General features: G+C 33.2%; 1 protein-coding gene across 1 annotated transcript in view; it reads left to right on the forward strand.

Annotated features, from left to right (window-relative positions):
* Nucleotides 1-23,482, forward strand: part of LOC118747203 (putative uncharacterized protein DDB_G0282129) — a 145,241-nt gene that overhangs the window by 14,002 nt on the left and 107,757 nt on the right. Inside the window, exon 2 of the mRNA XM_036481193.1 lies at nt 22,902-23,001. Coding sequence (XP_036337086.1) covers nt 22,906-23,001 — 96 coding nt within the window. The 5' untranslated portion in view covers nt 22,902-22,905. The remainder of the gene's footprint in view (nt 1-22,901; nt 23,002-23,482) is intronic.

The following is a 23,482-nucleotide window of genomic DNA, read 5'->3' on the forward strand; positions in this document are numbered from 1 at the left end:
TGTTCTTGCCTCGAACAGAATTTTTTTTTGTTGTTCCAAAGTTCATTGACCTCAAGTACGCCGTTCTAGTACTTGCTCACCAGATCACAGTTTTTATCATCCTAACGTACCACCCTAATGCCATAAATCATTAGGCTTTTTGTAAGGAAGTATTTCTATTCGAAAGAAATTTCGATTTTATTTTTTTGAAGTTTGGCCGTTTTACATTTTTGGGCATATCTTTGGCATTTACAATCGGATCTGCCCCGAGCAGACAATCTTTTTGGTCAAAGTTCAAAGTGACCTCAAGTGCTCCGTTCTGGTTGTTATTCACCAGATCTCAATTAATATTACCTTACCTACCACCCTAATGTCAGTAAATTTAAGCTCGCCAAATATTATTAAACTTTCGCAAAGGAAGTATTTGGATTATTCCAGCAGAAATATTAACAAAAAAATCAATGCCAAGTGTAGTTATCACCGAAATAGGCGACTCCTAGGTTTGGTCAAAAATAATTTGTTGTTTTTTTTTTTTAAATTGCTGTGCAAAAATGCTTTAGACTCAGGGGTAAATATATATATTTCTTTTTGCCTTGTAAGGTGGTACGGTCTAATGTACATATTAATTGCCTGTTGACGTGACCTTCTTTTTGGCTGCTCGCTTTTTAAATTTACTTTTTTGTATAGTTCGTGTTGAAGTTGTTCGATGGCCATATTTTTTTTTTGTTCTGTTTAAATGTTCTTTTTTTTGTACTTTTGCCACTTCACGCTAATTTGTGTATGTATGTATGTGCGTGTTAATACATATATAGCGTACTCACAATTTGTATTGCCTGCATTCACCTGCCAGCCACAGCGACTTTAATTGGTGCAAAAGTTTAAAGGTCGTTATTGTTTCGTTACTATGGCAATTACCAAAAGTTGCCAATACACAAAAAGCAAAGTTGAAGGGGAAATTTCAAATTCGAAAGAGTAAAAAAACACAAAAAAAAGTAGTGGTAAAAATTTTATTCGCAGAAAAAAAATGCTAACGAACAAAGTGACAGCGACTGTGATGGCGGAATGCAATGCAATATAGGCCAATTATTGAGCTCCAATAAAGGCTAATAAGTGCGCGGCAGTGGCTCTTAGCTGCTGGCAAATACATAGAGAGGTGGCAAGTGTCGAAAACTGAAGAGTTTTGTAATTGAAATTTATGGTAATTTGAAAAAATCTCTGCAAAAAACATTTCTGAAAAAAACACTGATACAAAAAAATTTTTCGCCGCTAAAAGCAGCCTAATTGACACTTAGAAATTTTGTTTAAAAAGATTTTAATTATTTGCATTGCGCTTTAATTAAATGGTTGAGTAATGCGATATCAAAAGCTGAAGCGCCCTGAAGTAGGCAACATTTATAATGGAATATAAAAAAAGACACAAAAAACCCTTACTACATTTTTATAAATACTTTAGAATATTTTTGTCCAAAAGTGCTTGTTCTCGCACGCCACAGGGCACGCACATCGCATTAAAAGTTTAACGGTTTGCTTACGACGACAATAAACAGCAAAGTTCACAAAGTGCAAAGCCTCCGCTGTTTGTTTGCTAAGAAAAGCTAAATGCCTTCTAATGAACCGAATTATGTTATCGAAAATGTATACAAAGTAAGTGTATGTATCCTTCTGCCACCACTTGTGACTTTTTTGCTTGTTTATTTTTTGGGCTTTTGTGTTTCGACTTCCTTTATCTTGTGTTTACTCACGTCTGATGTTAATAAATTGCTCAAAATTCTGGCGAATATTAAAATATTCCAGTTGATGATTAATCACCTGCTCTAACGAACGTCTAGCTCTGTTTAGCTAATATTTATTTTTAAATTTTTTCAACTCATGTTACCCATTTTTCGTATGGCTATAAAAAAGTTCACGTTTAATGTAACGTAAGAGCTTAAAATTTTGGACTTCCAAAAACGTATGGCCTTTTCTTTTCCATACAAAATGTTGCCTTTTCGTTGCCCTCTCCGTAGTCTATGTGCCTTGAGGTCACTGGGAAGGCAAAATTCGTCGGTAGAAAAGAAAACATCATTAATTTTTTTCAACCTAATCCTATTTTCGCTAAAATCGGCTGAGATTTACGATTTTCGAAATTTCTGGACCTTATACTGGACAAGAAATTAAACAGCACCTTATACACATTTGAAAGTATAATAAAAGCTACAGGGGCTCTCTATACATGAACAGTTGGCCGCCCTAAAAAAAGACGCTTAGTCTAATCCGGCATTTACAGTCTAATATTAAGCGATGATATATCGAAGTTCTCGTTTCTAGAAAACAATACACCAAAGTTCCTTGACCTCAATTACCCCGTACCATAACGTACCGTTCTAATGTCAACAAATTAAATCTTGCCAAAAATCATTAAACTTTCGCTTAGGAAATATTTCGATTATTTAAGTGGAATGTAGGTGGTGCCGAAAAATGAAAAACCTCAACCGTTAGGCTTGGCAAAAAAAAAAAAGCGAAATTGCCTTACAAAAATACTCTGGACTCAGAGTGCAATGTGCGTTTCGGGGCCCATTTGCGGTTCTATAGGATCTATTACTTATATTTTCGATTCTGAGATTATTTACCGGTTCTTTCGGAATCTAGTTTTGGTTCTTCCGGAACCGTTTTCCGGTTATTTTGGAATCTAATTTAAGTTTTTCCGGGACTTTTTTCCGGTTATTTTGGAATCTAGTTTCGGTTCTTCCTGAACTGGTTTTGGATTCTTTGGGAATTTACTACTTATTTTTTCGATTATTCCGAGATTGATTTCCTATTGTTACGTAACCGTTTTTCGGTTCTTCCGGAGCTTTTTTCGGTTCTTTTGGAATCAATATGTTTTCGGTTATTCTGAGATTGATTTCCGGTTCTTCAGGAACCGTTTTTCGGCTCTTTTGGAATCGAGTTTCGGTTCTTCCGGAACCGTTTTCCGCTTATTTTGGATGTAAGTTTCGGTTCTTCTGGAACCGCTTTTTGGTTATTTTGGAATCGAGTTTCGATTCTTTCGGAACCGTTTTCCGCTTCGTTTGGAATCGAGTTTGCGTTCTTCCAGATTCGATTTTTGGTTCTTTAGAATGGAGTTTCGGATCTTCCGCAACCGTTTTCGCGTTTTTGGAGTCGAGTTGCGATTTCGTTAGAACCGGGCAGGTGGGTTCTCTAAAGGACCACGTTCTCCGGTTCCGGTTCTCCGGTTCTGTGCATCACTAGCGATAGGGTCTAAGGTATAGTACATGTATGTATGTATGTATGTCAAATACATCAGTATCAGTTTCAAAAGTTTGCTGTGAAGTGCTGAAAAAATGCTTAGCTTCACTTTGTGATAAGAAAACAATCGACTCTGGGTATGACTAAATATAAAAAAAATTTAAATTGCTAAAAGCTTAAGCAAACTGTCCGTGATTAGCACAAAATTAAAAGTACGTTTTTCAAAGTTATTTTGAACTTCTTTTGTGTTAAGAAAACTTCGCTGCAAAGTTAAAGCTTTTACTAAATTAAATTCCATTAGCAATTACTTAACATAAATATCAATGATGAATAGGCGTGAAGATATACTACTTTGTACATGTGCATATGCATATATTTACAAATATTTCGTTTGCGTGTATGCTAGTCTATACCCTGCAGGAAATTTAATTAATTTGAAAGTAATTTATAAAGTATTCGTACTTTATTTTCAATGATAACTAATTGAAATTCTCACTTTTTTCGCTGCAACGAACTCATTTATTTAACATGGCGTTATCCTAGGAAGCAGTCAGTTGACTTTTACTGCATATATTTCCAACTACTTTAAAATGCATTTGGCTTAAACAACATGAAAGTCAGTATGTTTCGTTTGAATACGCTTGCGTTCTGCACTTCACAGCTGCTTTTTCATACTTTCAAGACACAAATTGTTTCTTTGAGTAATAAGATTATCAATAATCAAAACATTTACTAGTTGCATTTATTTTAAAGTAGTTTTTCAATTAATTGATTTAAACACAAAACATCACTTCCTTCCGTCAGGGTATTTATTGCTAGTAGTCCTAGCAAAAACCACCAAAACCACTTGCACAGACTGATACAAAATTTTATGTGGCATATCGATATGCTTTCATGGCTTTTTGTGGTGTTTTAATACACAAAAGTCGTAAAATGTGAGAAAAGCAGGATAAATTCGACAGCAGATGACTTGCAAGTATGCGACCAAGTATACATACGTGTATTGTAGTACTCTAATAAATATTCACTTATTTGTATATCTGTACGCATGTATGTATGTACATAGTAGCTCTGTGCCACTTTTGAATCTCGTCCATTCAGCATTGCCTTCTAAGTCAACCGGCTGTGACTTTTTATTTTACAACTTTTTTCCTTTCTCTTCCTATCGATATCCGCATGCCACTTGAAAGTTGAACATAAATTTCATGCATCCGATTTGCACAGTTGGATTTTGCGTGCATGCAAATGCATGTGTGTTTTTCTCCATTCGAGTTGAGAAGAGGAACTTTATTGTTTTCTTTTTTTTTTTTTAATAAATCAATAAAGATGTGAAGACAGCCGGGTATTCAAACGGCACGACCCCTAAGTGGCAGTGGTAAAATCAATAAGAATTTATTTTCGAAATTTAAAAACATGAACCGTTGAGAACTCAACCATGCTAAGAGCTGCATGGTTATGTATGCGTGTACATTAGACCGTGTCACAATATATGGAACAAAAAATATTTATTTGTTCCAAGCGATTTTGAACAGTAACAATGAGAGTAATTAATGTGTGTAAGCAATTTCTACGTCACCCTGTAAAAAAATCTAAATCGGTTTTTCCTATAACTTTTTCTATTGATGTCCGCTTTCTATAAATAATAATATAAAGGTAACTAGAAAGCCTAAACTTGTTTATATATAAAACTTTGAAAGTTTATTTTTAAGACTGATTATCTACAGGGTGTTTAAAAAAAAAATATTATAACTATTTCGTATGAGAGTATTGCCTTTTCTGGGGGTATGTATGTATGTATATTATAGAAATCGGACATCAAACAAAGAAATTATAGAAAAAAAACGATTCAGCTGTTTCTACAGGGTGTCGAAAAAAATCGCTTCGAATAAATCGCAGACATAACTATTATAAAAGAAAATACACATCAATAATTACACCGACCTGCGAAATTTAACTTTATTTTCCCAATTCCGATAATGTTTTATTTTTGTTTTTATATCTAGCTATGTTAAATTAAAATACAGCCTTGTTTTTTTTCTAGCACTTCGAGTATTTTTTTTTTTTATTGATAATATGAATATTTTAGAATTTTTACCATTTTTCATGAAAAGCCAAAAAATAATTAATTAGGAATTAAATTTTTACATAAAAAAAAACAGTTTAATTAAAAATACCACTAAAGACTAAGTAAATCATAATGACTTTTGGAAACTCGAATAAACGCTAGTAATACGCGGTAACACTGAGAAAAAAAAACTTTATCGAAAAACATGTTGGATTTTTATACCCGAGCGCACTTGTGCACAAGGGTATATTAATTTTGTTCACATAACGGTTGTTTGTAACAGCCAAAACGAATCGAGTTAGATATAGACAAATGTATACATAAATGATCAGGATGAAAAAAGAAATCGATTAAGCCATGTCTGTCTGTCCGTCCGTCTGTCCGTCTGTCCGTCTGTCCGTGTACACGATAACTCGAGCAAAAATTGAGATATCTCAACGAAATTTGGCATGTAGGTTTCCCTTAATCCAAGGTAGGTTGGTATTGAAAATGGGTGAAATCGGACTTTAACCACGCCCACTTCCCATATAACGGTAATTTCCAGAAATACGAAAACTGCGATATTTTAGTAACTACTGAAGATAATTCACTCAAAATTGATATTTACAATAATTTTTAGACGAAAAATAAGAATATTGTAAATTTTTGGGAAATGGGCGTAGCCACGCCCACTTATGGTTACATGTGTATATCTTGGTAACCGCTGCACCAATTTCTTCCAAACTTGGCACAGTTGTAGGCCTTGGCATAGCATACCAAATGGCCGAAAATTTTTAAAATCGCTCAATAACCACGCCTACTTCCCATATAACGGTAATTTTCAGAAATACGAAAACTGCGATATTTTAGTAACTACTGGAGATTATTCACTCAAAATTGATATTTATAATAAGTTTTAGACGAAAAATAAGAATATTACAAAATTTTGGCAAATGGGCGTAGCCACGCCCACTTATGGTTACATGTGTATATCTTGGTAACCGCTACACCAATTTCTTCCAAACTTGGCACAGTTGTTGGTCCTGGTACAACATACCAAATGGCCGAAAATTTCTAAAATCGGACAATAACCACGCCCACATCCCATATAACGGTAATTTCGAGAAATACAAAATCTTCGATAAATCAGTAAATATTGAAGCTAATTTATTCAAAATTGATGGTTGCAACAATTCTTTACCAAGAAATACGTTTATGACAAAATTTTGGAAAATGGGCGTAGCACCGCCCACTTGTGATATGTATCTCGCTAACCGTTCTAGCAATTTGTACCAAGCTCGGTATGGTTATTGTGCTTGCCACATAAAAGCAAACCGTTGAAAATTGTTGAAATCGGACTAAAATTGAGGCCGCTTTTCATATAACGGTAAATTTCAAAAATGCTTGAAATTTCAATATTTCGAAATTTAAGGACGCTAATTTACTTAAAATGTATACACCCCGGCTTATCATGTAGCGGTAGCTTTCGGAAAGGTGGAAAACATATATTTAATACTTGCGCCGGGTATTTAATGTTCGGCTCCGCCCGAACTTAGACTTTCTTACTTGTTGTTTATAAATTTTTTCTTGGCTTAGTGCCTCATACCTACCAAAATTACTTCTTGGTTTTTTAACGGGAAAACCATCGCATGCCTGTGTAAACATTTTCTTGCAAAATACAAAAATGATTTACCTTAAATTAAACTTAAAAACATTCGTTTTTGCAAAACAAATACCCCTTAAGAGTAAGTTAGCCACAAAGACTTATGAGAATTCGGGTAACTTCGGGTCATCATCCAACTCGTCCTCAATTTAAGATTTTTTAAAAGTGGAGTTAATCAACTGGCACAGTGAGCGGCTCATTTAATATACAATTATCATCGAACTTATGTCTGACATTATGTGAAAACCACGGAAACTCTCCGCTTCGTAGTTATGGACCATGAAATCCGAATGCAATCCCCATTTCTTACGCAAAATGTTTTTTCCGGAATAGAAAGCATAGATAGGCGTTTTTAATCAGTGTTTCATACTTAGCTGCTAATTGAATTTAGAAGCTAGTATCTTCAAACCAATTAAAAATATACATGTGCATACAAATTAATATAACCACTCTTTGAGATTTTTTTTTGGGTTATATTAAACTATTTGTAGTACAGTATTTATGCCATCTACATATGTATCTAGAAATTTCACAAAATTTTCGAAAATCCTTAAACAATCATATACACTTCTATTTGTAAGTATTGGTTTAAAGAAACGATTTAAAAGTTGTTGCAAAATTCTAAAGCCAAACACAGAAATAATACTCGTAGTATGGTTTAAGGCGCTTGTCTCTTACATGCAGATACTAATATTTATATATATGCTATGTATGCACACATACGAGATTTCGAACCCGAACCGCAAAAATATGGTGGCTTCACTTAACTCAAAGGCAACGAAAAAACTATGTATATATATATATATATATATATACAGGCAGAAACGAACCCACATACTATGTGGAAAGAAATCAAGGATATGAAATTCAACAATATATTTTTTTGCAAACAACTTTTTGTGAAACACGAAGGACAACAGCAAAAGAAAATGCAGAGCACAGTTGGTCACTCAGAGCCCAAGTAAGCATGAAATCTATTTTTACGTAGTATATATTTCATAAATATCTATACAGATATTGAATTTTGTGAAGAATAATGGCGAATTTGTTTACAGAAGTAAATACTTCTCATGAAAAGTATACTCCCGGTTAGCGTAGGAAAATTTATTAAAAAGGAAGCAAATATTTAAATCGTATGCGCATATCCAAATGTGTATGAAAGTGCACTTGTTGGCATATGTAAATAAGTAATGCTCTTCCACGCCAAAGTCCTGCGAAGAAAATACTCGCAGCGTTGCTATCATTGACTGCATCTATTGTGAGCTAAGTACGCCGCTCAGGTTTAAGTACGGATTATTTGCAAGCGATTTATTGCTGGTCTACTAGTCGCCCTTTTTACTTTGTTGAATTTGCTTTGCTCTCGCAACTCTTCACCTTTTCCAAAGCAAATAAATAAATCGAGGCCATGGAAACAATAAAGCGATACGACGTTTTTCGGTAAGGTAAAGGGAAAATATTTTCATATGTATGTAAATGCATATATTATAAAAGCGTAGGTGTGTGCGTGTGTATGAAATATTTGTGAATCGTGACCACAAAGAATGGCTTATTAAATGGCTATGTTTTATTTTAATGGGTGTACACATACACCCAGTGTATATATCCTACGAATATATACATATTATCAATTCGAAAGTTTGTCAGTGTGTGTGTGTGATAAGGTTTGTTGCATTCTCATGCTAAAACGTCTAAATATGTATATTTCAATGAAATTTGACACGTGGAGAGTTTATAACCTTGGTTAAGCTATAGGATATCATTTGAAGAGAGTTGCTACCCTTTTCAAAGGTTAAAATCAATTATATAATAAGTTAAGTAAAATATTACAACAATATGGGTGTAAAACGAAAGACTATTTATTTTGAAAATATTTTTTTAAGAGGGTTGCCACCTGTTAAAAAGGTTAAAGTAGGCTAAATAAAATACCACAGCAGTGTCGTTGTTAAACGAAAGGGGTTCACAAATACTTTATTTCAAACATATACTTCTAGAGTGTTGCCACCCGTTCAAAAAGTTAAAATCAATTTAATAACAAGTTGAACGAAATATTTTAATGTGTGTATAAAAAAATAAAAGTTTTAAAAAGCTTTATGTCAGAATTCTTTTTAAAGAGCGCTGCAACTTGTCAAAAAAGTCAAAATCAATTTAGTTAAGAAGTTAAATGAAATATTTTGATGTAGGTGTCCACCGAGAGAGTTTTAAGAAAGCTTTATTTCGCAAATATTTTTGAATAGGCTTGCCACCTGTTAAAAAAGTAAAAGTCAATTTAAGTAACAATTTAAATAAAATTCTTTAATATGGGTGTAAACCCAGAAGTATTAAGAAAGCTGCATCTCGAAAATATTTTCGAAGTGGTTTGCCACCTGTTTAGTAATACAAAATCAATTTCGTTGACAAGTTAAATGAAATATTTTAATATGGGGCTCGAGAGAGATAGGTTTAGAAAAGTTTTTCTCTCAAAATAATTTTGAAGAGGGTTGCCACCTGCTAAAAAAATTTTACTCAGTTTAAATAAAAAGTGAGTTCAAATATTTTAATATGTGTACCAAATTTTTGGTGATATAATTTATTTCATTTTTGTTGCTTTTGAAATAAAAAAGTCGGACCGAACTTAAATATATTTACTCTCGAATTACGTGCACTTTACAAATTGTCAAGCTTGACTATTTTTGAAAAGAACAACGACTAAAATTAATTTTTTGACAAATAGTCAAAGTTGATTAGTTGTCAAGTGCACAGAATCGCGGAGAATTATATTTGCATATAACAGAAGACTCGGGATGATAAATTGAAAATTTAGAAGCAGTTCAGTTCATCAAGCGAAAGCATTCCAAAAAATCCATTGCTGAAAGTAGAAAATATTTCATATACCTGAGTATGTGACAAAAAAAAATTTAGAAAATTTAGGGTCGAATTTACAGTGCTATGTTGAACCATAGTTTACTTAACCACCAACAAGAGTTTAACTATGAATTTGTATTCAGGGTCACATAGTAAAGTATGGAAACTCATATCGCCTGAAAATATACAAATTCTAAAAATCAATATTTTTCTATACAAATTTGAAACTCGTTCCACAAAAAAAAACAATGCCACAAGAGTTAAACTATGAGGCATGCTGCTTTAAATTTTTTTTTTAACTGAAAATTGCGAATATAAAAATCGATAGTTAAACTTATAGCAGTGGTTAGCTACGCACTGTGAATTTGGCCCTTACTTAGCCATTTTGTTTCAAATTTAGTTACTTCCAGAGCAGTTAGCTTTTACATAGTCTGTATTCAGACCTCAATTCAGAACTTCTTTTTTAACTAGTAATATTATAGAAATTGTTATGAAATTTCTCCTTTCAATAATAGCTTTTCCATATAAGTCGAACAAAACATCCTCCTCTACTTCAAAAATTAAATTTAAACTGAGTTGTATATGGGAAATTTCAAAGACATACCGTTCGCAATAGAAAACTTCTTATAATAAAAAAATAAAATTATAGTTTAAAAAACTAAAACCTCCCTATTATAATTGCAATTCGTACTGTCATCAGGTACGTAACTTGAGAATCGAAATCGCTGCATCTTTTAGGCGCATCAATAATACATACTTACATCCCGAGCTAATAAGAGGAAGGTAAAAAAGCTTTGTTTGTGGTTTATTATTTGGACCGTATCATTTTTTTTTTTGATTTTTCGTTTTTACCACCATAAAAATATTTAAAAAAGTGCGACAAGAAAATAGCGCTATGTTTGTAAATGACCCATATACATTAGACCGTAACCCATTAAAAGCCAACAAAATCATCCCTGAATCTAAATAATTGTTGCAAGGCAATTTCGAAAAAAAAGAACTGTGAGCGAATGGGTAAGTACTAGAAGGAGGCCAACTTTAGAACAAATAAGTTTTCTCCTCGAGGGAAGAACATCGGTATATAATACTTTAAGATAAGACTGTAAATGCCGAGAATATGGCGAAAAATGTAAAGAGGCGACCCCAACGTTCGGCAAACATTCTTTTTTTTCAAAGTTGCCTTGCAAAAATACTTACTTTAGACTTAGGTGTCTATAGGATTGTTTGTACTAAGTTGCACAGTTATTGCGCTAAAATCCAAATCGTTTTGATAAATTTGCTCATGCCTGTGTTATTACACAATACTTTGAAACTATCAAAATATACAAAGCACATTCATATTTCTTGCGCATCTTTACTTGAGCAACGTTTCTCCAAAGTAATGTTTGCGCAATTTTATTGTGTAGTAATTTCTACAATATTGACTTGTACAAATCTCGGGTTGCGCAATCATTTTGCGTGCTTTAAGGGCCCGCCCTATTAGGCATCAGTTAAAACTTGCAGCTGCTTATAAATATGTCTAAGCATAAATACCCAACACAAATTATACAAATATATGTAGAAATGTTTTGAAATCTATACAACAAATTTGCAATCAAAAATCAATTATCGAAAGTGCATCAAACACTTGATTTATCAACAACAATGACTGCCTGAAGTGCATGTAAATTTGAACACATTATTGAAAATTATTTAAGAACTTGAGGGATATCATTGTGCGAGTACCACCAGCCAACTGTATCAGTAAGCGGATATTTTGGAGATGTGCAAAAACGTATATAAATAAAAGTAATTAATGCACAATAGACTAAAGCGGTGGTAACAAATGCTTAGAAGCATGTAAATATACAGAATGACTGACGTAATATGTATAAAAATATTATTTAAAATTAAGAGGCATTAAGGGAAATCGTAACTTTGTTAGTGGTAAGAAAAAAATATTTATGTAAATAAATACCTGAAGGGTGCTCCCAAATATATAAATTTTATGAATTTTTCACAAAAATCTCAAAGATTATATCGAGCGTTAATAGCCAAACAAAAGTAAGCGACATTTATTTAAAAATTTTCTTTTAATGCAGACATGCATCTAGAATCTTTAGAAACACTTCTCCATCAAAAACAAAATTTTGAAAAAATGCCACTTATGCCTTTTTGGCGGCTATATATCGATATTATGAGTTCAAGTTTATAAGATTCAACTTTTAGTGACTTTTGTATTTTGTGCCGATGTCCTTCTTAATATCGATTTCGAGTTCTTTGAAAATACTTGCAGTTAAGCATTGAATTTTAGTATAATGCGGCACAATTTTCCATTAAAATATTGCATTATTTTTGAACCAGACTTACGCAAGTATGTAGTTATTTTCAGATATATTTTAATGATCTGTCAATTTTTTGCCTCTGCAATAAGAAAAAGCGCAACAATATCAAAAGCAAATCATCCACCCTGGTGGCATTCATTTGAACTCATTATAAAAGCAGGAATTTGTTGTTTAAATCCGATTGTGCAAACAAAAATATACAGATTTGTGGGTAAGCGCGTATATGCATTTCTGTATACCTACCCAATAAACCAAATATATAAAATTATAAAATTTGTATTTTGTTTAATTTAGTTAGACAGGTTTACAAAAAAACAGTTTATACATATTAAACCAAAACTATAATGCCTATGTTAATCAACACGCTGAATACGGGGTCCGTTAGCTTCCATCACATCAGGTTCGCAGTCAGGTGAAGGTGAAGTAGGGAATAATTCATTGAGGGAAAAAGGGAAGACAAAATTTATTCAATAAAAATAAAAAAAAATTCGTTTGTTTTTGTAGTCGCTGAATCCGAAAACGGGGGTACCTTGATAACTCAAGGTCATCTAGAAATCATGCCAAAATTAAATTCAAAAAAGATATAGTGAATTTTCAGGTTTATATATGTAAACAAATTTAAGCACATTGTTGTATTCTGCAGTACTTTTTGAAAGTGTTCAAAATTTTCAAAAATATGTGATAAATTGTAAAAATAAAAACAAAAACATTTTTCCACTGTCTAAATTAAAATTAAATTAAAAAACTATTTATTTATGTAAAACAATCATTTAATATATATGAGCATACGAGCAAATATCACGAGCTGTTAATTTTTTCGATTTTTTTTTTGATTTGATGACACACTAGTTTTATTGCAACAGATTCATTCGTTTTGGCAAGAAGAACATTTTCACCGTTTAATTTTAACATTTTGAAGTATCTAAAATTATTAAAATTAAAAAATTTTAAAATTTCAAAAATTACAAAATGCCCGTGACAGATATTCTGAATGATGTCCTTTTTTAATTCGGGGCATATGCTTGATACTTCAAAGATATGCTGTATTTGATGCCAAAGTCCATTGCCTCTCATATGAACAATCTATGGCGTAGGATGGCGTCTATTGCTTGGATATCACACTTGTTATTTCGGAAGCCTCTGACAGCCTACAACTACCTGCTGCTCCTTTCTTCAGATGGAAGCAAAATATCAATGCTTACCGCAAATTGAGTTTTGTAAGCAAAAAAGCTGGCATTGTTGCCCGCACAAAAAAAAAAGTATTTTATTTACAAACTGATGAAATTACATACTTTTAAATATGGTTAAATGATGATGCTTCAATATGCGGCTGACTGCCTGACTGCAACACTGTCCGATATGTTTGAACATTACCGATGCACTCTGTCGACAATTTTTTGAAACTTTTTTGGTTCATTGGGTTTTATTTATTTGTAAGTAGATAAATGTGTAACATACTTCTAGCTCTCTCTTTATAATCAGCGCATTTTTTTTTTCTTTTGGTTTGCATCCACGCGTTGAAAATCGTAAAATCATTAATTTTAATGAGGCACAGACAGACATTGAAAATGCTGCGCTACAAAGTAGTGGATATGCGAAAGGCAAATAGCCGATGGCATTAATGCAATTTAATGTGCTGAAGCTTTCTTTTTATTTCACTACAGCCCTTCGCTTCATTTTCATGTCGAACAAGCTAGCTGTAAGTTGTAATGCAATGTTTGTCTTTTCATAGCTCTTGGACAAATATCTGCATGTCACGCGTGATTATGTTTTTCCTCCGCTCATAGCCGGAAGCGAGTGAGCCGGCACGCGATAACCTCTCAGTCATAGCAGCTGTCATTGGTCGACGAGCCGTCATTAGTCAACTAGGCTAGAAGAAAAAAGCAAAAACATTACAAAAAATAGAAAACCAAAAATATGAAAAAACAAACAAAAAACCAACGAATGCAAAAAACAAAAAAAAAATATTTATGCAAAGCACCGAAATGAATGGACAACTCGAGGCCTTACAGCTGGCAGCGTTTAGCAATTGCACAATTCGTTGCCACAAAGTAATAAGTATGAAAAAATTTAACGCTGAAGAGGAAAAAGAAGGAATTAAATAACACTAAGTACGAGTATGTATGTAAACAATTGAAACTTGGCTTAGTCATTCGCCTTAAACACAAATACAATCAGAAACTTTACAGCTTAAATGGCAACACATAGACAAACAAGACTTAGTATTAAGTATTTCACTATGCAGATAATGAAAAGCTTAGTAAAACATGAATGGCGATAATATTGATGTTGTCACAAGATTGCAGTTCAAAAGATAAACAGGCAGATAGAACACGCGAGCAAAGCAAGGAAATGATAGACAATTACAAATATTCGCTGAGCTGCAATTATAAATTGCAAATCCTTCTTGCACACAACTACGCTAACAGCAGCCGCAATAGCAACAACAATTGCAAACAATCAGCAAAAAAATTAAAAAAAAAATCACCGCATTTTTTTTCATGTTTAAAAACAAGTCAAAGAGAAAGAAACACTAATAACGATGATAGCGTATAACAATTAACTTCGCTTGCGCAGCTGTTTCCATTGCCGGCTGCTGGCAAGTTGATTAAAAAACACTCATCCGCAATGGTGTACCCCATAAAGCGAGCGAGCAAACGTGCCAGTTGGGGGGGCGAATGAAATCGTATTGGCAGCAAAAAATGTAGAGCAAGCACAAAGAGAATTTGTTTACCTTAAATGCTTGTCAGTTTTTAAACTGTAATTAATGATGAAAAATGATGCAAAAAAATTAGCAGGGAGCCATACTCCATTTAAGAAGTGATGAAGTGAAAAAACTTTACATCGTTTCACATACATACATAGAATTTTCTTTCTGCTTGTAAGTAAAGATACTAAAAAAAAATTGTCAAAATTATTAAATTTCAGGATTTCTTTTTAATGACACAGTCATTGATAGTGGGTTAGTGGTTTGTGGTTTTTACACACTTCATAGAGCGCGAATTAAGTAACAGTACTTTTTTGTATTAATAGCAGCAATGGTTATTCAAAAAAATATTTATATAGTTTTTAATCTATAAAAATACAGTTAACATTTGGGATTACCTATTTTCGTTATCTGTAACTACCGAGACCTCAGCCGCTTACACCAGAGCCACTGGACGATCTATTAGTTAGTGCATCCGCTGGTGCTTGGCGAGAGTCACTTTGAGATCAACTGGCGCTCCTCACAAAATTGTCCAACACAAAAAATATGTAATAAAAAACTGGCAGCACTCTGCAAAGTTGCAAAATCTTTAAAAATATATACAAAAAAATTTTCAACGCAATTTTTTAGTAACTTTTATAAGCATACTAAAATTTAATTGGCTATGGAATTGCACCAAATTTTTTTCCGCAAATTCTAACTAAAAACTTTGCAGAATTTTTGTAATTTTTGCACAAAGTTTAAACGTGTTTTTGTTACATAATGAGTTATACTTTCCACATATTATATTAGGTGCAATTTATTTCAGGGACTGATTGAAATATTATAATTGAAACTAAATGTCGTTATCGTAGTCTTGTTACTAAGAGGACTTAAAAACCCAAACCGAAATGAGAACAATGGATTCGGGAGTGTTTTCAGAAGAATGATTGTGAGAACAAAACTGTCGGGAGCATTCTCAAGCGGAATTATATAAGAATAAAAACCCGCGGAACGTTCCAAAATGCACAAAATGCGTACAATAATTTCGGGAACATTTCTAAGCGAACAACGGAACTTCGGAATGTTCTGGCAAAGAACAAAATGGGAACAAAAGTCTAAGTAACATTTTCTCCAAAAAAAAAACAATTTGGGAACTGAAGTCTCTGGAAATTTTTGGCAGAGGACTAAACGGGAACAAATCATCTCTGAACTATTAGCGAAGAATGGAAATGAGAACCAGATATTTCTCATATCGATGCTTTTAGTTTGAAATTTTTGAATATTAAAATCGGACCAAAAAAAAACTGAAAGATAATTATGCAAATGAAGCCAAGGAAAGACTTAAGACATGAACAGAAAATAAAAATCAAATTGTTCTTTGCACAAACAGTTCACTCAAATGATAAACGATCAGGGAGTTGATATGAATTAACAATCATGGATTTCACTGAAACGATTTTTTATCCCAATACGCAGACGGTGCTCTCATTACTAATGCTAAGTTCTCAAAAATTTTGTTTTCGTTTCCTTCTCTGGCATAACGCTCCCCAGACTTTTGTTCTTATGTGACCCTCCCTGAAAACATTCTCTATACTTTCGTTCTGATTTCGCTCGCATTGGAAACGTTCCCGAAAATTTCTATCTCATTCTCTTCTTCTTGAGCATTTGCTTGAAATTTTAGCTCTCATTCGGTTCCTTTTGAGAACGTTCTTTACGGAAACGTTCGCGAACCTTTGGCTCTCATTTTGTTCCCGTTCAAACTGCTCTCAATGCTCTTATTCGCGTTTGGTTATTTTGCGGAAACGTTCTTGATATTACATTTTGTTCTAATGCAGAACTTAACCAAAACCAAGCCCGCTCTCGGTCCCGTAATTTATTTCAATAAAACTAAGAAAACATAAATATTTTCACATATTTCTTTTATCTAACCCTCTTAGAAATATTTTCAAACAAAGATCTTTTTAAGCACCACTCGTCTAGCACCCATATTCTCATACACATTTCAATTACCCAATTCCCTTAACACTCAATTAGGCGCATGGGGTCAAGGCCAATTCAAGTTGAAAAAGAATGCCTTGGAGTGCTTGGAGCGTGCTCACGCTCTTTCTTGCTTCCTAACTACCCGCGTGGTATGTAAATAAGTCACTGCCAGAACATCGGCGAATACATATATGTCGCTACTTGCTTGAGTGCTGACCCCATGCGACTACTAAAGTAACATTTTTTGGGAGAGGTAAGTTTTTAATTTTTTTTAAGTTTGAAGCCGAAAATATGTTTTTTTTATGTTAATGACAATAGAGTACTTTAATATTTTTGATAATACACACTTCGTTTCTTTTATTTTATTTAAACTGTTTTTTCAACACTTCGCGACTAATTGTGTGATTTTTTTATGGATCTAATTAAGGGTTAATACTAGTCAAATTTTATTTTTTAAACCAGCAACCCTCCTACTGGTAGTTTAGAAATGAGGCCTTTCAAAACCCTTGATGCTAAAAATAAAGGTTTCCCAACTCGCTTTCTTTTGCTAACCTTATTTTAATTTTTCATACAACTTGTGTAAAATCTAATTAAATGGGACTTTTAAAATAGGTGGCAACCCTACTCAAAATATTTTGAGACCACATCCTACTTAAATCTCTTTCACTAACCTTGTTCCTTTAATTCGGGTTGAATTTGACTCTTTAAATATGTGGCAACCCTCCTATATATAATTTAGAAACAAAGCCTTTTTGAACCAATTTCGATTATTACACATATTGTAAAAATTCACTTAACTTATTAAATAATTGGAATTTTATTTCTTTTTTAGAAATTAGGAATTGTTTTAATAATTTCAGGAAAGTCAAAACTAAGTTTAGATTACTTTGAAAAAGAATTGAAAACAATCAACGGCCAAAGTTTTTTGTTTGAAAGACAATAATGAAATATAATATAGTACACATTTTATGATCCCCCGGATACTTAACCTTCACTTAAATGTACGCTAGTTGGCATTTTTTTCCAAAAAAGAGCCTCCTAAAATTTGAAATTTTTTTCTAAAAGCTTTTTCGGGCAAAATTATATTCAACGGTTTTTTTTCATAAAGTCCATTGTCTTTCGTGAGACAACAAAAAGATTTTTGTTGTTGATTTTGTCGGGATATACTCGTATATATGTATGGTAGGGCACTCATCAGGACAGCATACACTTCTAACCCTTCGGCTATCATCTGCCTTCCCAAAGCAATCATGCAACATATGAACTAAATGAATAGAACAAATTTTGCAAACTGGTTAACATGTAATCAACACATCACTAGCCCATCAACTTCAACAATTTACTATGAGTGTAGTAGTTGATTACACCAAACAGTTTGCGGAAACCCACGATTATCCTTATAAATGTCATTACAAAGCAAAGCCTTACTTAGCTGCACGCCAACGTTAAAATGTTTGCAATGGATGCAGTAATTGCGGTAATTTGCGTCAACATTCAGACAATTATGTTGGGCGGTTTTTTTTTCAACTTTTATTTTTTAAATGCGCGTTCATGTGATGACACTTATGCACTGCTGCAGGCGCTTTTGCAGTACGCCGACTACAAATTACGGTGTATTTATGTACATATATGTATGTAAGTAAGCAGATACGCTGTTGGTTGGCCTCATTCGTTTTATGTAATTATTTTTTTTAAATGCTTTGGTAACGTTGAGTAATTATTTATTTACAACAGTACTTCGAAACATATGTTTGCTTATGTTTCTGTATGTACTTCTGCATGTTTCAGCTTTAAAAAATATACTTATGTATGTATGTACTATATAATACGTACAGCATATTAAAATAGTAGCAATGTTTTTGGCTTGAATGCATTTAATGAAATAAATAAATTTGTAATAAAAATTCTAGATTTCTTCAAATCCCCCAGCTTAGGTTAAACTCAACTAAGCTGTCCATTGTGATGCCTTTAAGTGGGGAGAGGGAAAAGGCAGTAGGGTGGACGGAAGGTGAATGGAAAGATAGGAAAAGAGGGGGGAAATAGAAACGCTCCGTGCTCGCAAATAACCTCTTCAGTTGGCTGATGTCCATTCCCTACAGCTCATAGGGAGTGCGAAAAAAGTGCGATCCAAGGTGCTTAAAACTTAGTCTCACAAAAGCGGGCACCAGAGCAACAGGCATTGAGATGATTCCACTTCTTCTTCCACCTCATCATCCTCCATGCAGCTGGTGCAGTAAGGGTCATCGATGATGTTCTGCCTTACGGCATGCTTACTTATTAGCGAGAGATGCAGCTTGCTTAACCTCATGAGCTCCCCAGATTGCCTACGGTCTCAGCACCTAGAACAGTGCAACGATATGTCTATCATCTGAAGCTATAAGGTTCTCTCTGCATTGTTTTATTATGCTGCATGTGATGCTTACACAGCCAAGTGCATTAATGGCTGCCTGGCTATCCGAGAATATAGCAATGCTGGTGCCGGCTAGCTTCGACACTAAAATTATTTTGCACGATTTTTGATATGGCAAAGATCTCTGCCTGAGAAACATTACCCGAATTCGGTAGTTGAATAGAATCTTCGATTTGGAGGTCAGTTGAAAAAATTCCCGCCCCTACTCCATAATTTATTTTCTAGCTGTCCGTAAAAATAGATATAAAAATATACACAAATATACTTTGGCGCACATTTAGCATTAATATTCGTTATATATATGTGAATCATTACCAATATATTTATCGCTATTGCTATTGGTGTTCTTATTAATAATGTTGGGAATAATTTTCATACGTTCTTAATTATTTATCTATAAATTTATCGATACATTTATCGATATTATCATTCGCTATATAAATATCGAGATATCTATCATAAAAACAAATAACTTTCAAGAGTACTATCGATGTAAATATATATAAATATATAAATATGCACATACATATACACATGTGTGTATATTAATAAATCCTACCAAAATATGTGAAATACGCAGTTTCGAAAAAAGTGTTGGTCAGGGCCTTTGTGAATTAAGGTAACGATATGTATGTACATTAGGGTGCCTCGCCAAAAAGAAATGCGGATTTTCCATGAGAATAATAAAATCTATTTTATTATAAGAGCTCCGGCAAAATAATTCGGAAAAACATTAAGATTTATGTGAGGTAGACCGATTTGAAAATACTTCCAAAAATCTCATTATTTTGATTACGTTGGTACAAATTCTTAACACCTTTATGCAGATCTTCTAAGTTTTAACTCTGCTATCATCTGAGATAATTTTTTTAAAAAAAATATTTGTTTAACAAATTTTATTTAAAAAAAACTCCATTTCGGAGATATTTTTAAATCGGTACAGGGCACGTAAATGTTAATATTTTTCTAAAACATGCTGGCAGGGGTCTCACAATATAATAGATTTTATAATTCCGGTGGAAAAACGGTACCGATTTTTTGTTTCTTGGGATAGCCATGCACCCTAATATACATACATTTATTTAAGCACATTATTTTTCCACATCTGCCTTCAGCGTTCTCATATTTCGACTTACATACGCTATCCAGTCCGCAACAGTTGACGTAGGTTAATTATTTTACTGAAAAAATTATTGACTATGTTAAATTCCTTTGCACAGCACCTCCTGAAATAACAGAGTAAGAGCAACACGAATATTGAAATATTTTAAACATACAGCAATCATTTACATACGTCCATACATTTAAATACAAAATTAAATAAACGGCCACAAGAAAAGAAACCATAAACGAAATGCCATCATTGAAAACCGGTTGGCGAAAAAATTTTGTCTTTTAGCAGCTTTTTAAAGTGCAACATGGCGTATGAGTGTCGCTGGAAGTGAATATTCGACATTTATGGTCGTATCGAAGTGCCATGCTTACCGCCATTATTTGTTAACTACCTTTTTATATGCAGTCTGCTGATCGTTTGACAAATATTTTTTTTTTTTAATAATATTGCGAATTTTTTTTCGAAGACAACCTTTTAGCCGGCCAGCATACTGGCTGACTCCGTGTACGAAAATGCAATTATTGGCATTGCTCACATTTAATTAATGACAAAAGAAAGGCAACTTTCTTCGCTTCGCTGATTTTAATAAATGTAAACGCACACACACACACACACATAGATATACATATGCGTAAAGGTTAACGGAGCATTATGGCAATAACTGTTCAATTAAATTCCGTTTAACTCTTTTCTTTTTTATTTTTCCAACAAGTTTCCGAACAACAATAAAAGTGAAAAATGCATATTAAATTCCTTTTTGTTCACTTTTTTTATACAAAGAAAATTTCATATGAAATTCCAACAAAATGATGCTGATGACAAGCGACTTTTTGTAGCGTAATGAGTAATTTTCATGCTGAAATACAAGAGACAATAAATGAGAGAGGCAGACAGCAGGGCAATGCAGTGCAGTGAGAGCCACAAAGAAAATTATATTATTTAAAAAAAAAGAATTAACAAGAAAAGGCCAACAACTAAAGCACTGCCTTTAATGCTTTTTCGGTTTTCACGCCTGCTTGAATTTCCTTTTCCGCTATTGAGTTTTCACTTTCCCTTACTTCGCCATTTTTAACAGCTCTGCAATATTTTCGTATTCAGCTGTCGTTCAGTTTTGCTGCTGGCAATTGGATGCTTTTCCATATAAATAAATAAACTTAAAAGCCTTTAATAAAGCAGAAAAGCAATGTCGATATAAACAAAAGGGGCAAGCGTTATCGCAAAGGCCGACCGACGGCAGCAAAAGGATGGACTTTTATGGAAGCTGCTGAAAAAGGCGATGAAGCACTTTAGTGCCTTTGTAGCAGTCGTCAAAGCATAATATAATGCTTTGTAATTATTATTGTTTTTTTTTTTATAAGTCGGTTACTGTTATGGTGGCTATTATGCGATTTTTTTATTTACGTATATATATACATGTATCTGCAACGTTGCGTTCTTCTGCGGTACGTAAATGTTACTCAACTTTATTTCCCTTTTACCGCATTGAATACTTTTTAACCGACTTCAAAAAGGAGGAGGTTATTAATTCGTCGAAATGTTTTATTTTTTTTTTATGTATATTACGTCATAAGTTTGGACCACGTTAACCGGTTTTACGAGGTGGTCCGATACTAATTTGGTTTAGAACCGGTCATCTTTTAATTTTTATATGAAAATTGAAGTTATTTTTGTTCTTTTGTTTAAAAATGGCTTGTACTTTTTCCCGAAAAAGCACAAAAAATTATTTCAATTATGTACATTAGTGTGGTGCAACTTTTGTATGGGGAAAAAAATTCATCCTATTAAAACGGGTCACCCCCTTAGTTTTTCCTTTTGATATCTGCAATATCCATACCAACATTCAGTTTTCTACTGCAACCAATACAGAGTGCTCAATCAACTTGAAAGGCGCTACTGGATCGTTGTAAAACTGTCAAAAATATTGGTGATTTTTATAAAAAGCTACTGTTGCCATAACAACTGAAGCTTTTGATATTTTAATAGATAATTTAAATTTGAAATGTTTTTAGGTTAGTTAACAAATTGTTTGATTGATACATATATGTACACAATACCTCTAGAGTAAAATATGAGCATCATGAGCATCCCCTAAATGAATACTTAGAAACGTAAAGTTTAGTATAAGCACCTCTTTCGGCAAGAGGAAACATTTTGGAAGGTGCCCAAAACCCTATCTGGGAATTTTTTTTTTTTACCGCTCTAATGTACATCACAAAGAGCAAACTATGAGTTCTTGCATTGAAAATATTTTATCCCAAACCAACGTATCGACAAAGCGGGTTTGAACATACCGATTGCGAATAAACTGCAATGAATATTATTAATACCTTGACAAATTACTTATTCCACTTTCAAAAGAAGCAACGTATATATTTATGCTTCACGCTTTCTTTTTTCTTATATTGTGTGTATTTGTATAAGCATTAAGTGTCCAACGACCATTTGACCTTTTTTTATTATGCTTCACCCGGCCGACTGCTGACTAACTAATTTACCCCTTTTACACATACATTTCACTGACATTTTTCATAACTGCATATTTACAGTTGTAATCAATTTTTTTATTACCGTAATATTTATGTACATATAACAGCTACTGTACTTTTTCTGTGTTATCTGTTTATATTTTTAGGAAAATGCTGATATTGCTGCCGTTGTTGGGTGTGTTTTTTAACGGTTTGACCACAGCGCATGTAGAGGCGAATTTAAGTTTGGAATTTAAAGCCACAAAGGTAAGTTAGCAAAAACTATTCGTATACATACGTCCCACTCCCTCTTACATACTAGACTAGCGGATTTATGAAAAAATTTACACATATCGCACACCGTCTTCAAAAGAGTCACAACTCAAAATTAGCCATTTTTGAGATTATGCGCTAGAAATGTACACAGAGCTTTTATTTACCTTTCAGCAAATGCTGGAGCAACCTTTTGTTATAATTTGTTAAAAAAACCTAAGGTAAAGTCGGCCTTGCCCATATGATTAGCATGTGCTACGAAATAGTTTTTCGCATTTTCTGACGAACGTATTATTTTGAGTTGTGACTCTTTTGAAGACGATGTGCGATATCATTCTAAAAAAAAAATATGCACAAAAACTTGGGTATTATGGCTTATAGCCTGATAAAGATTTTACACAATTAGTGTATAAATAAATAACTGTAACATTTTAATAACACCTTTTTCTTCTTATGCGCTAATTTGTCCTGGAAA

The sequence above is a fragment of the Rhagoletis pomonella genome, unplaced genomic scaffold (assembly GCF_013731165.1).
Source record: "Rhagoletis pomonella isolate Grant_MI unplaced genomic scaffold, Rhpom_1.0 Rhpom_scaffold_00011, whole genome shotgun sequence".
NCBI classification, from domain to species: domain Eukaryota; kingdom Metazoa; phylum Arthropoda; class Insecta; order Diptera; family Tephritidae; genus Rhagoletis; species Rhagoletis pomonella.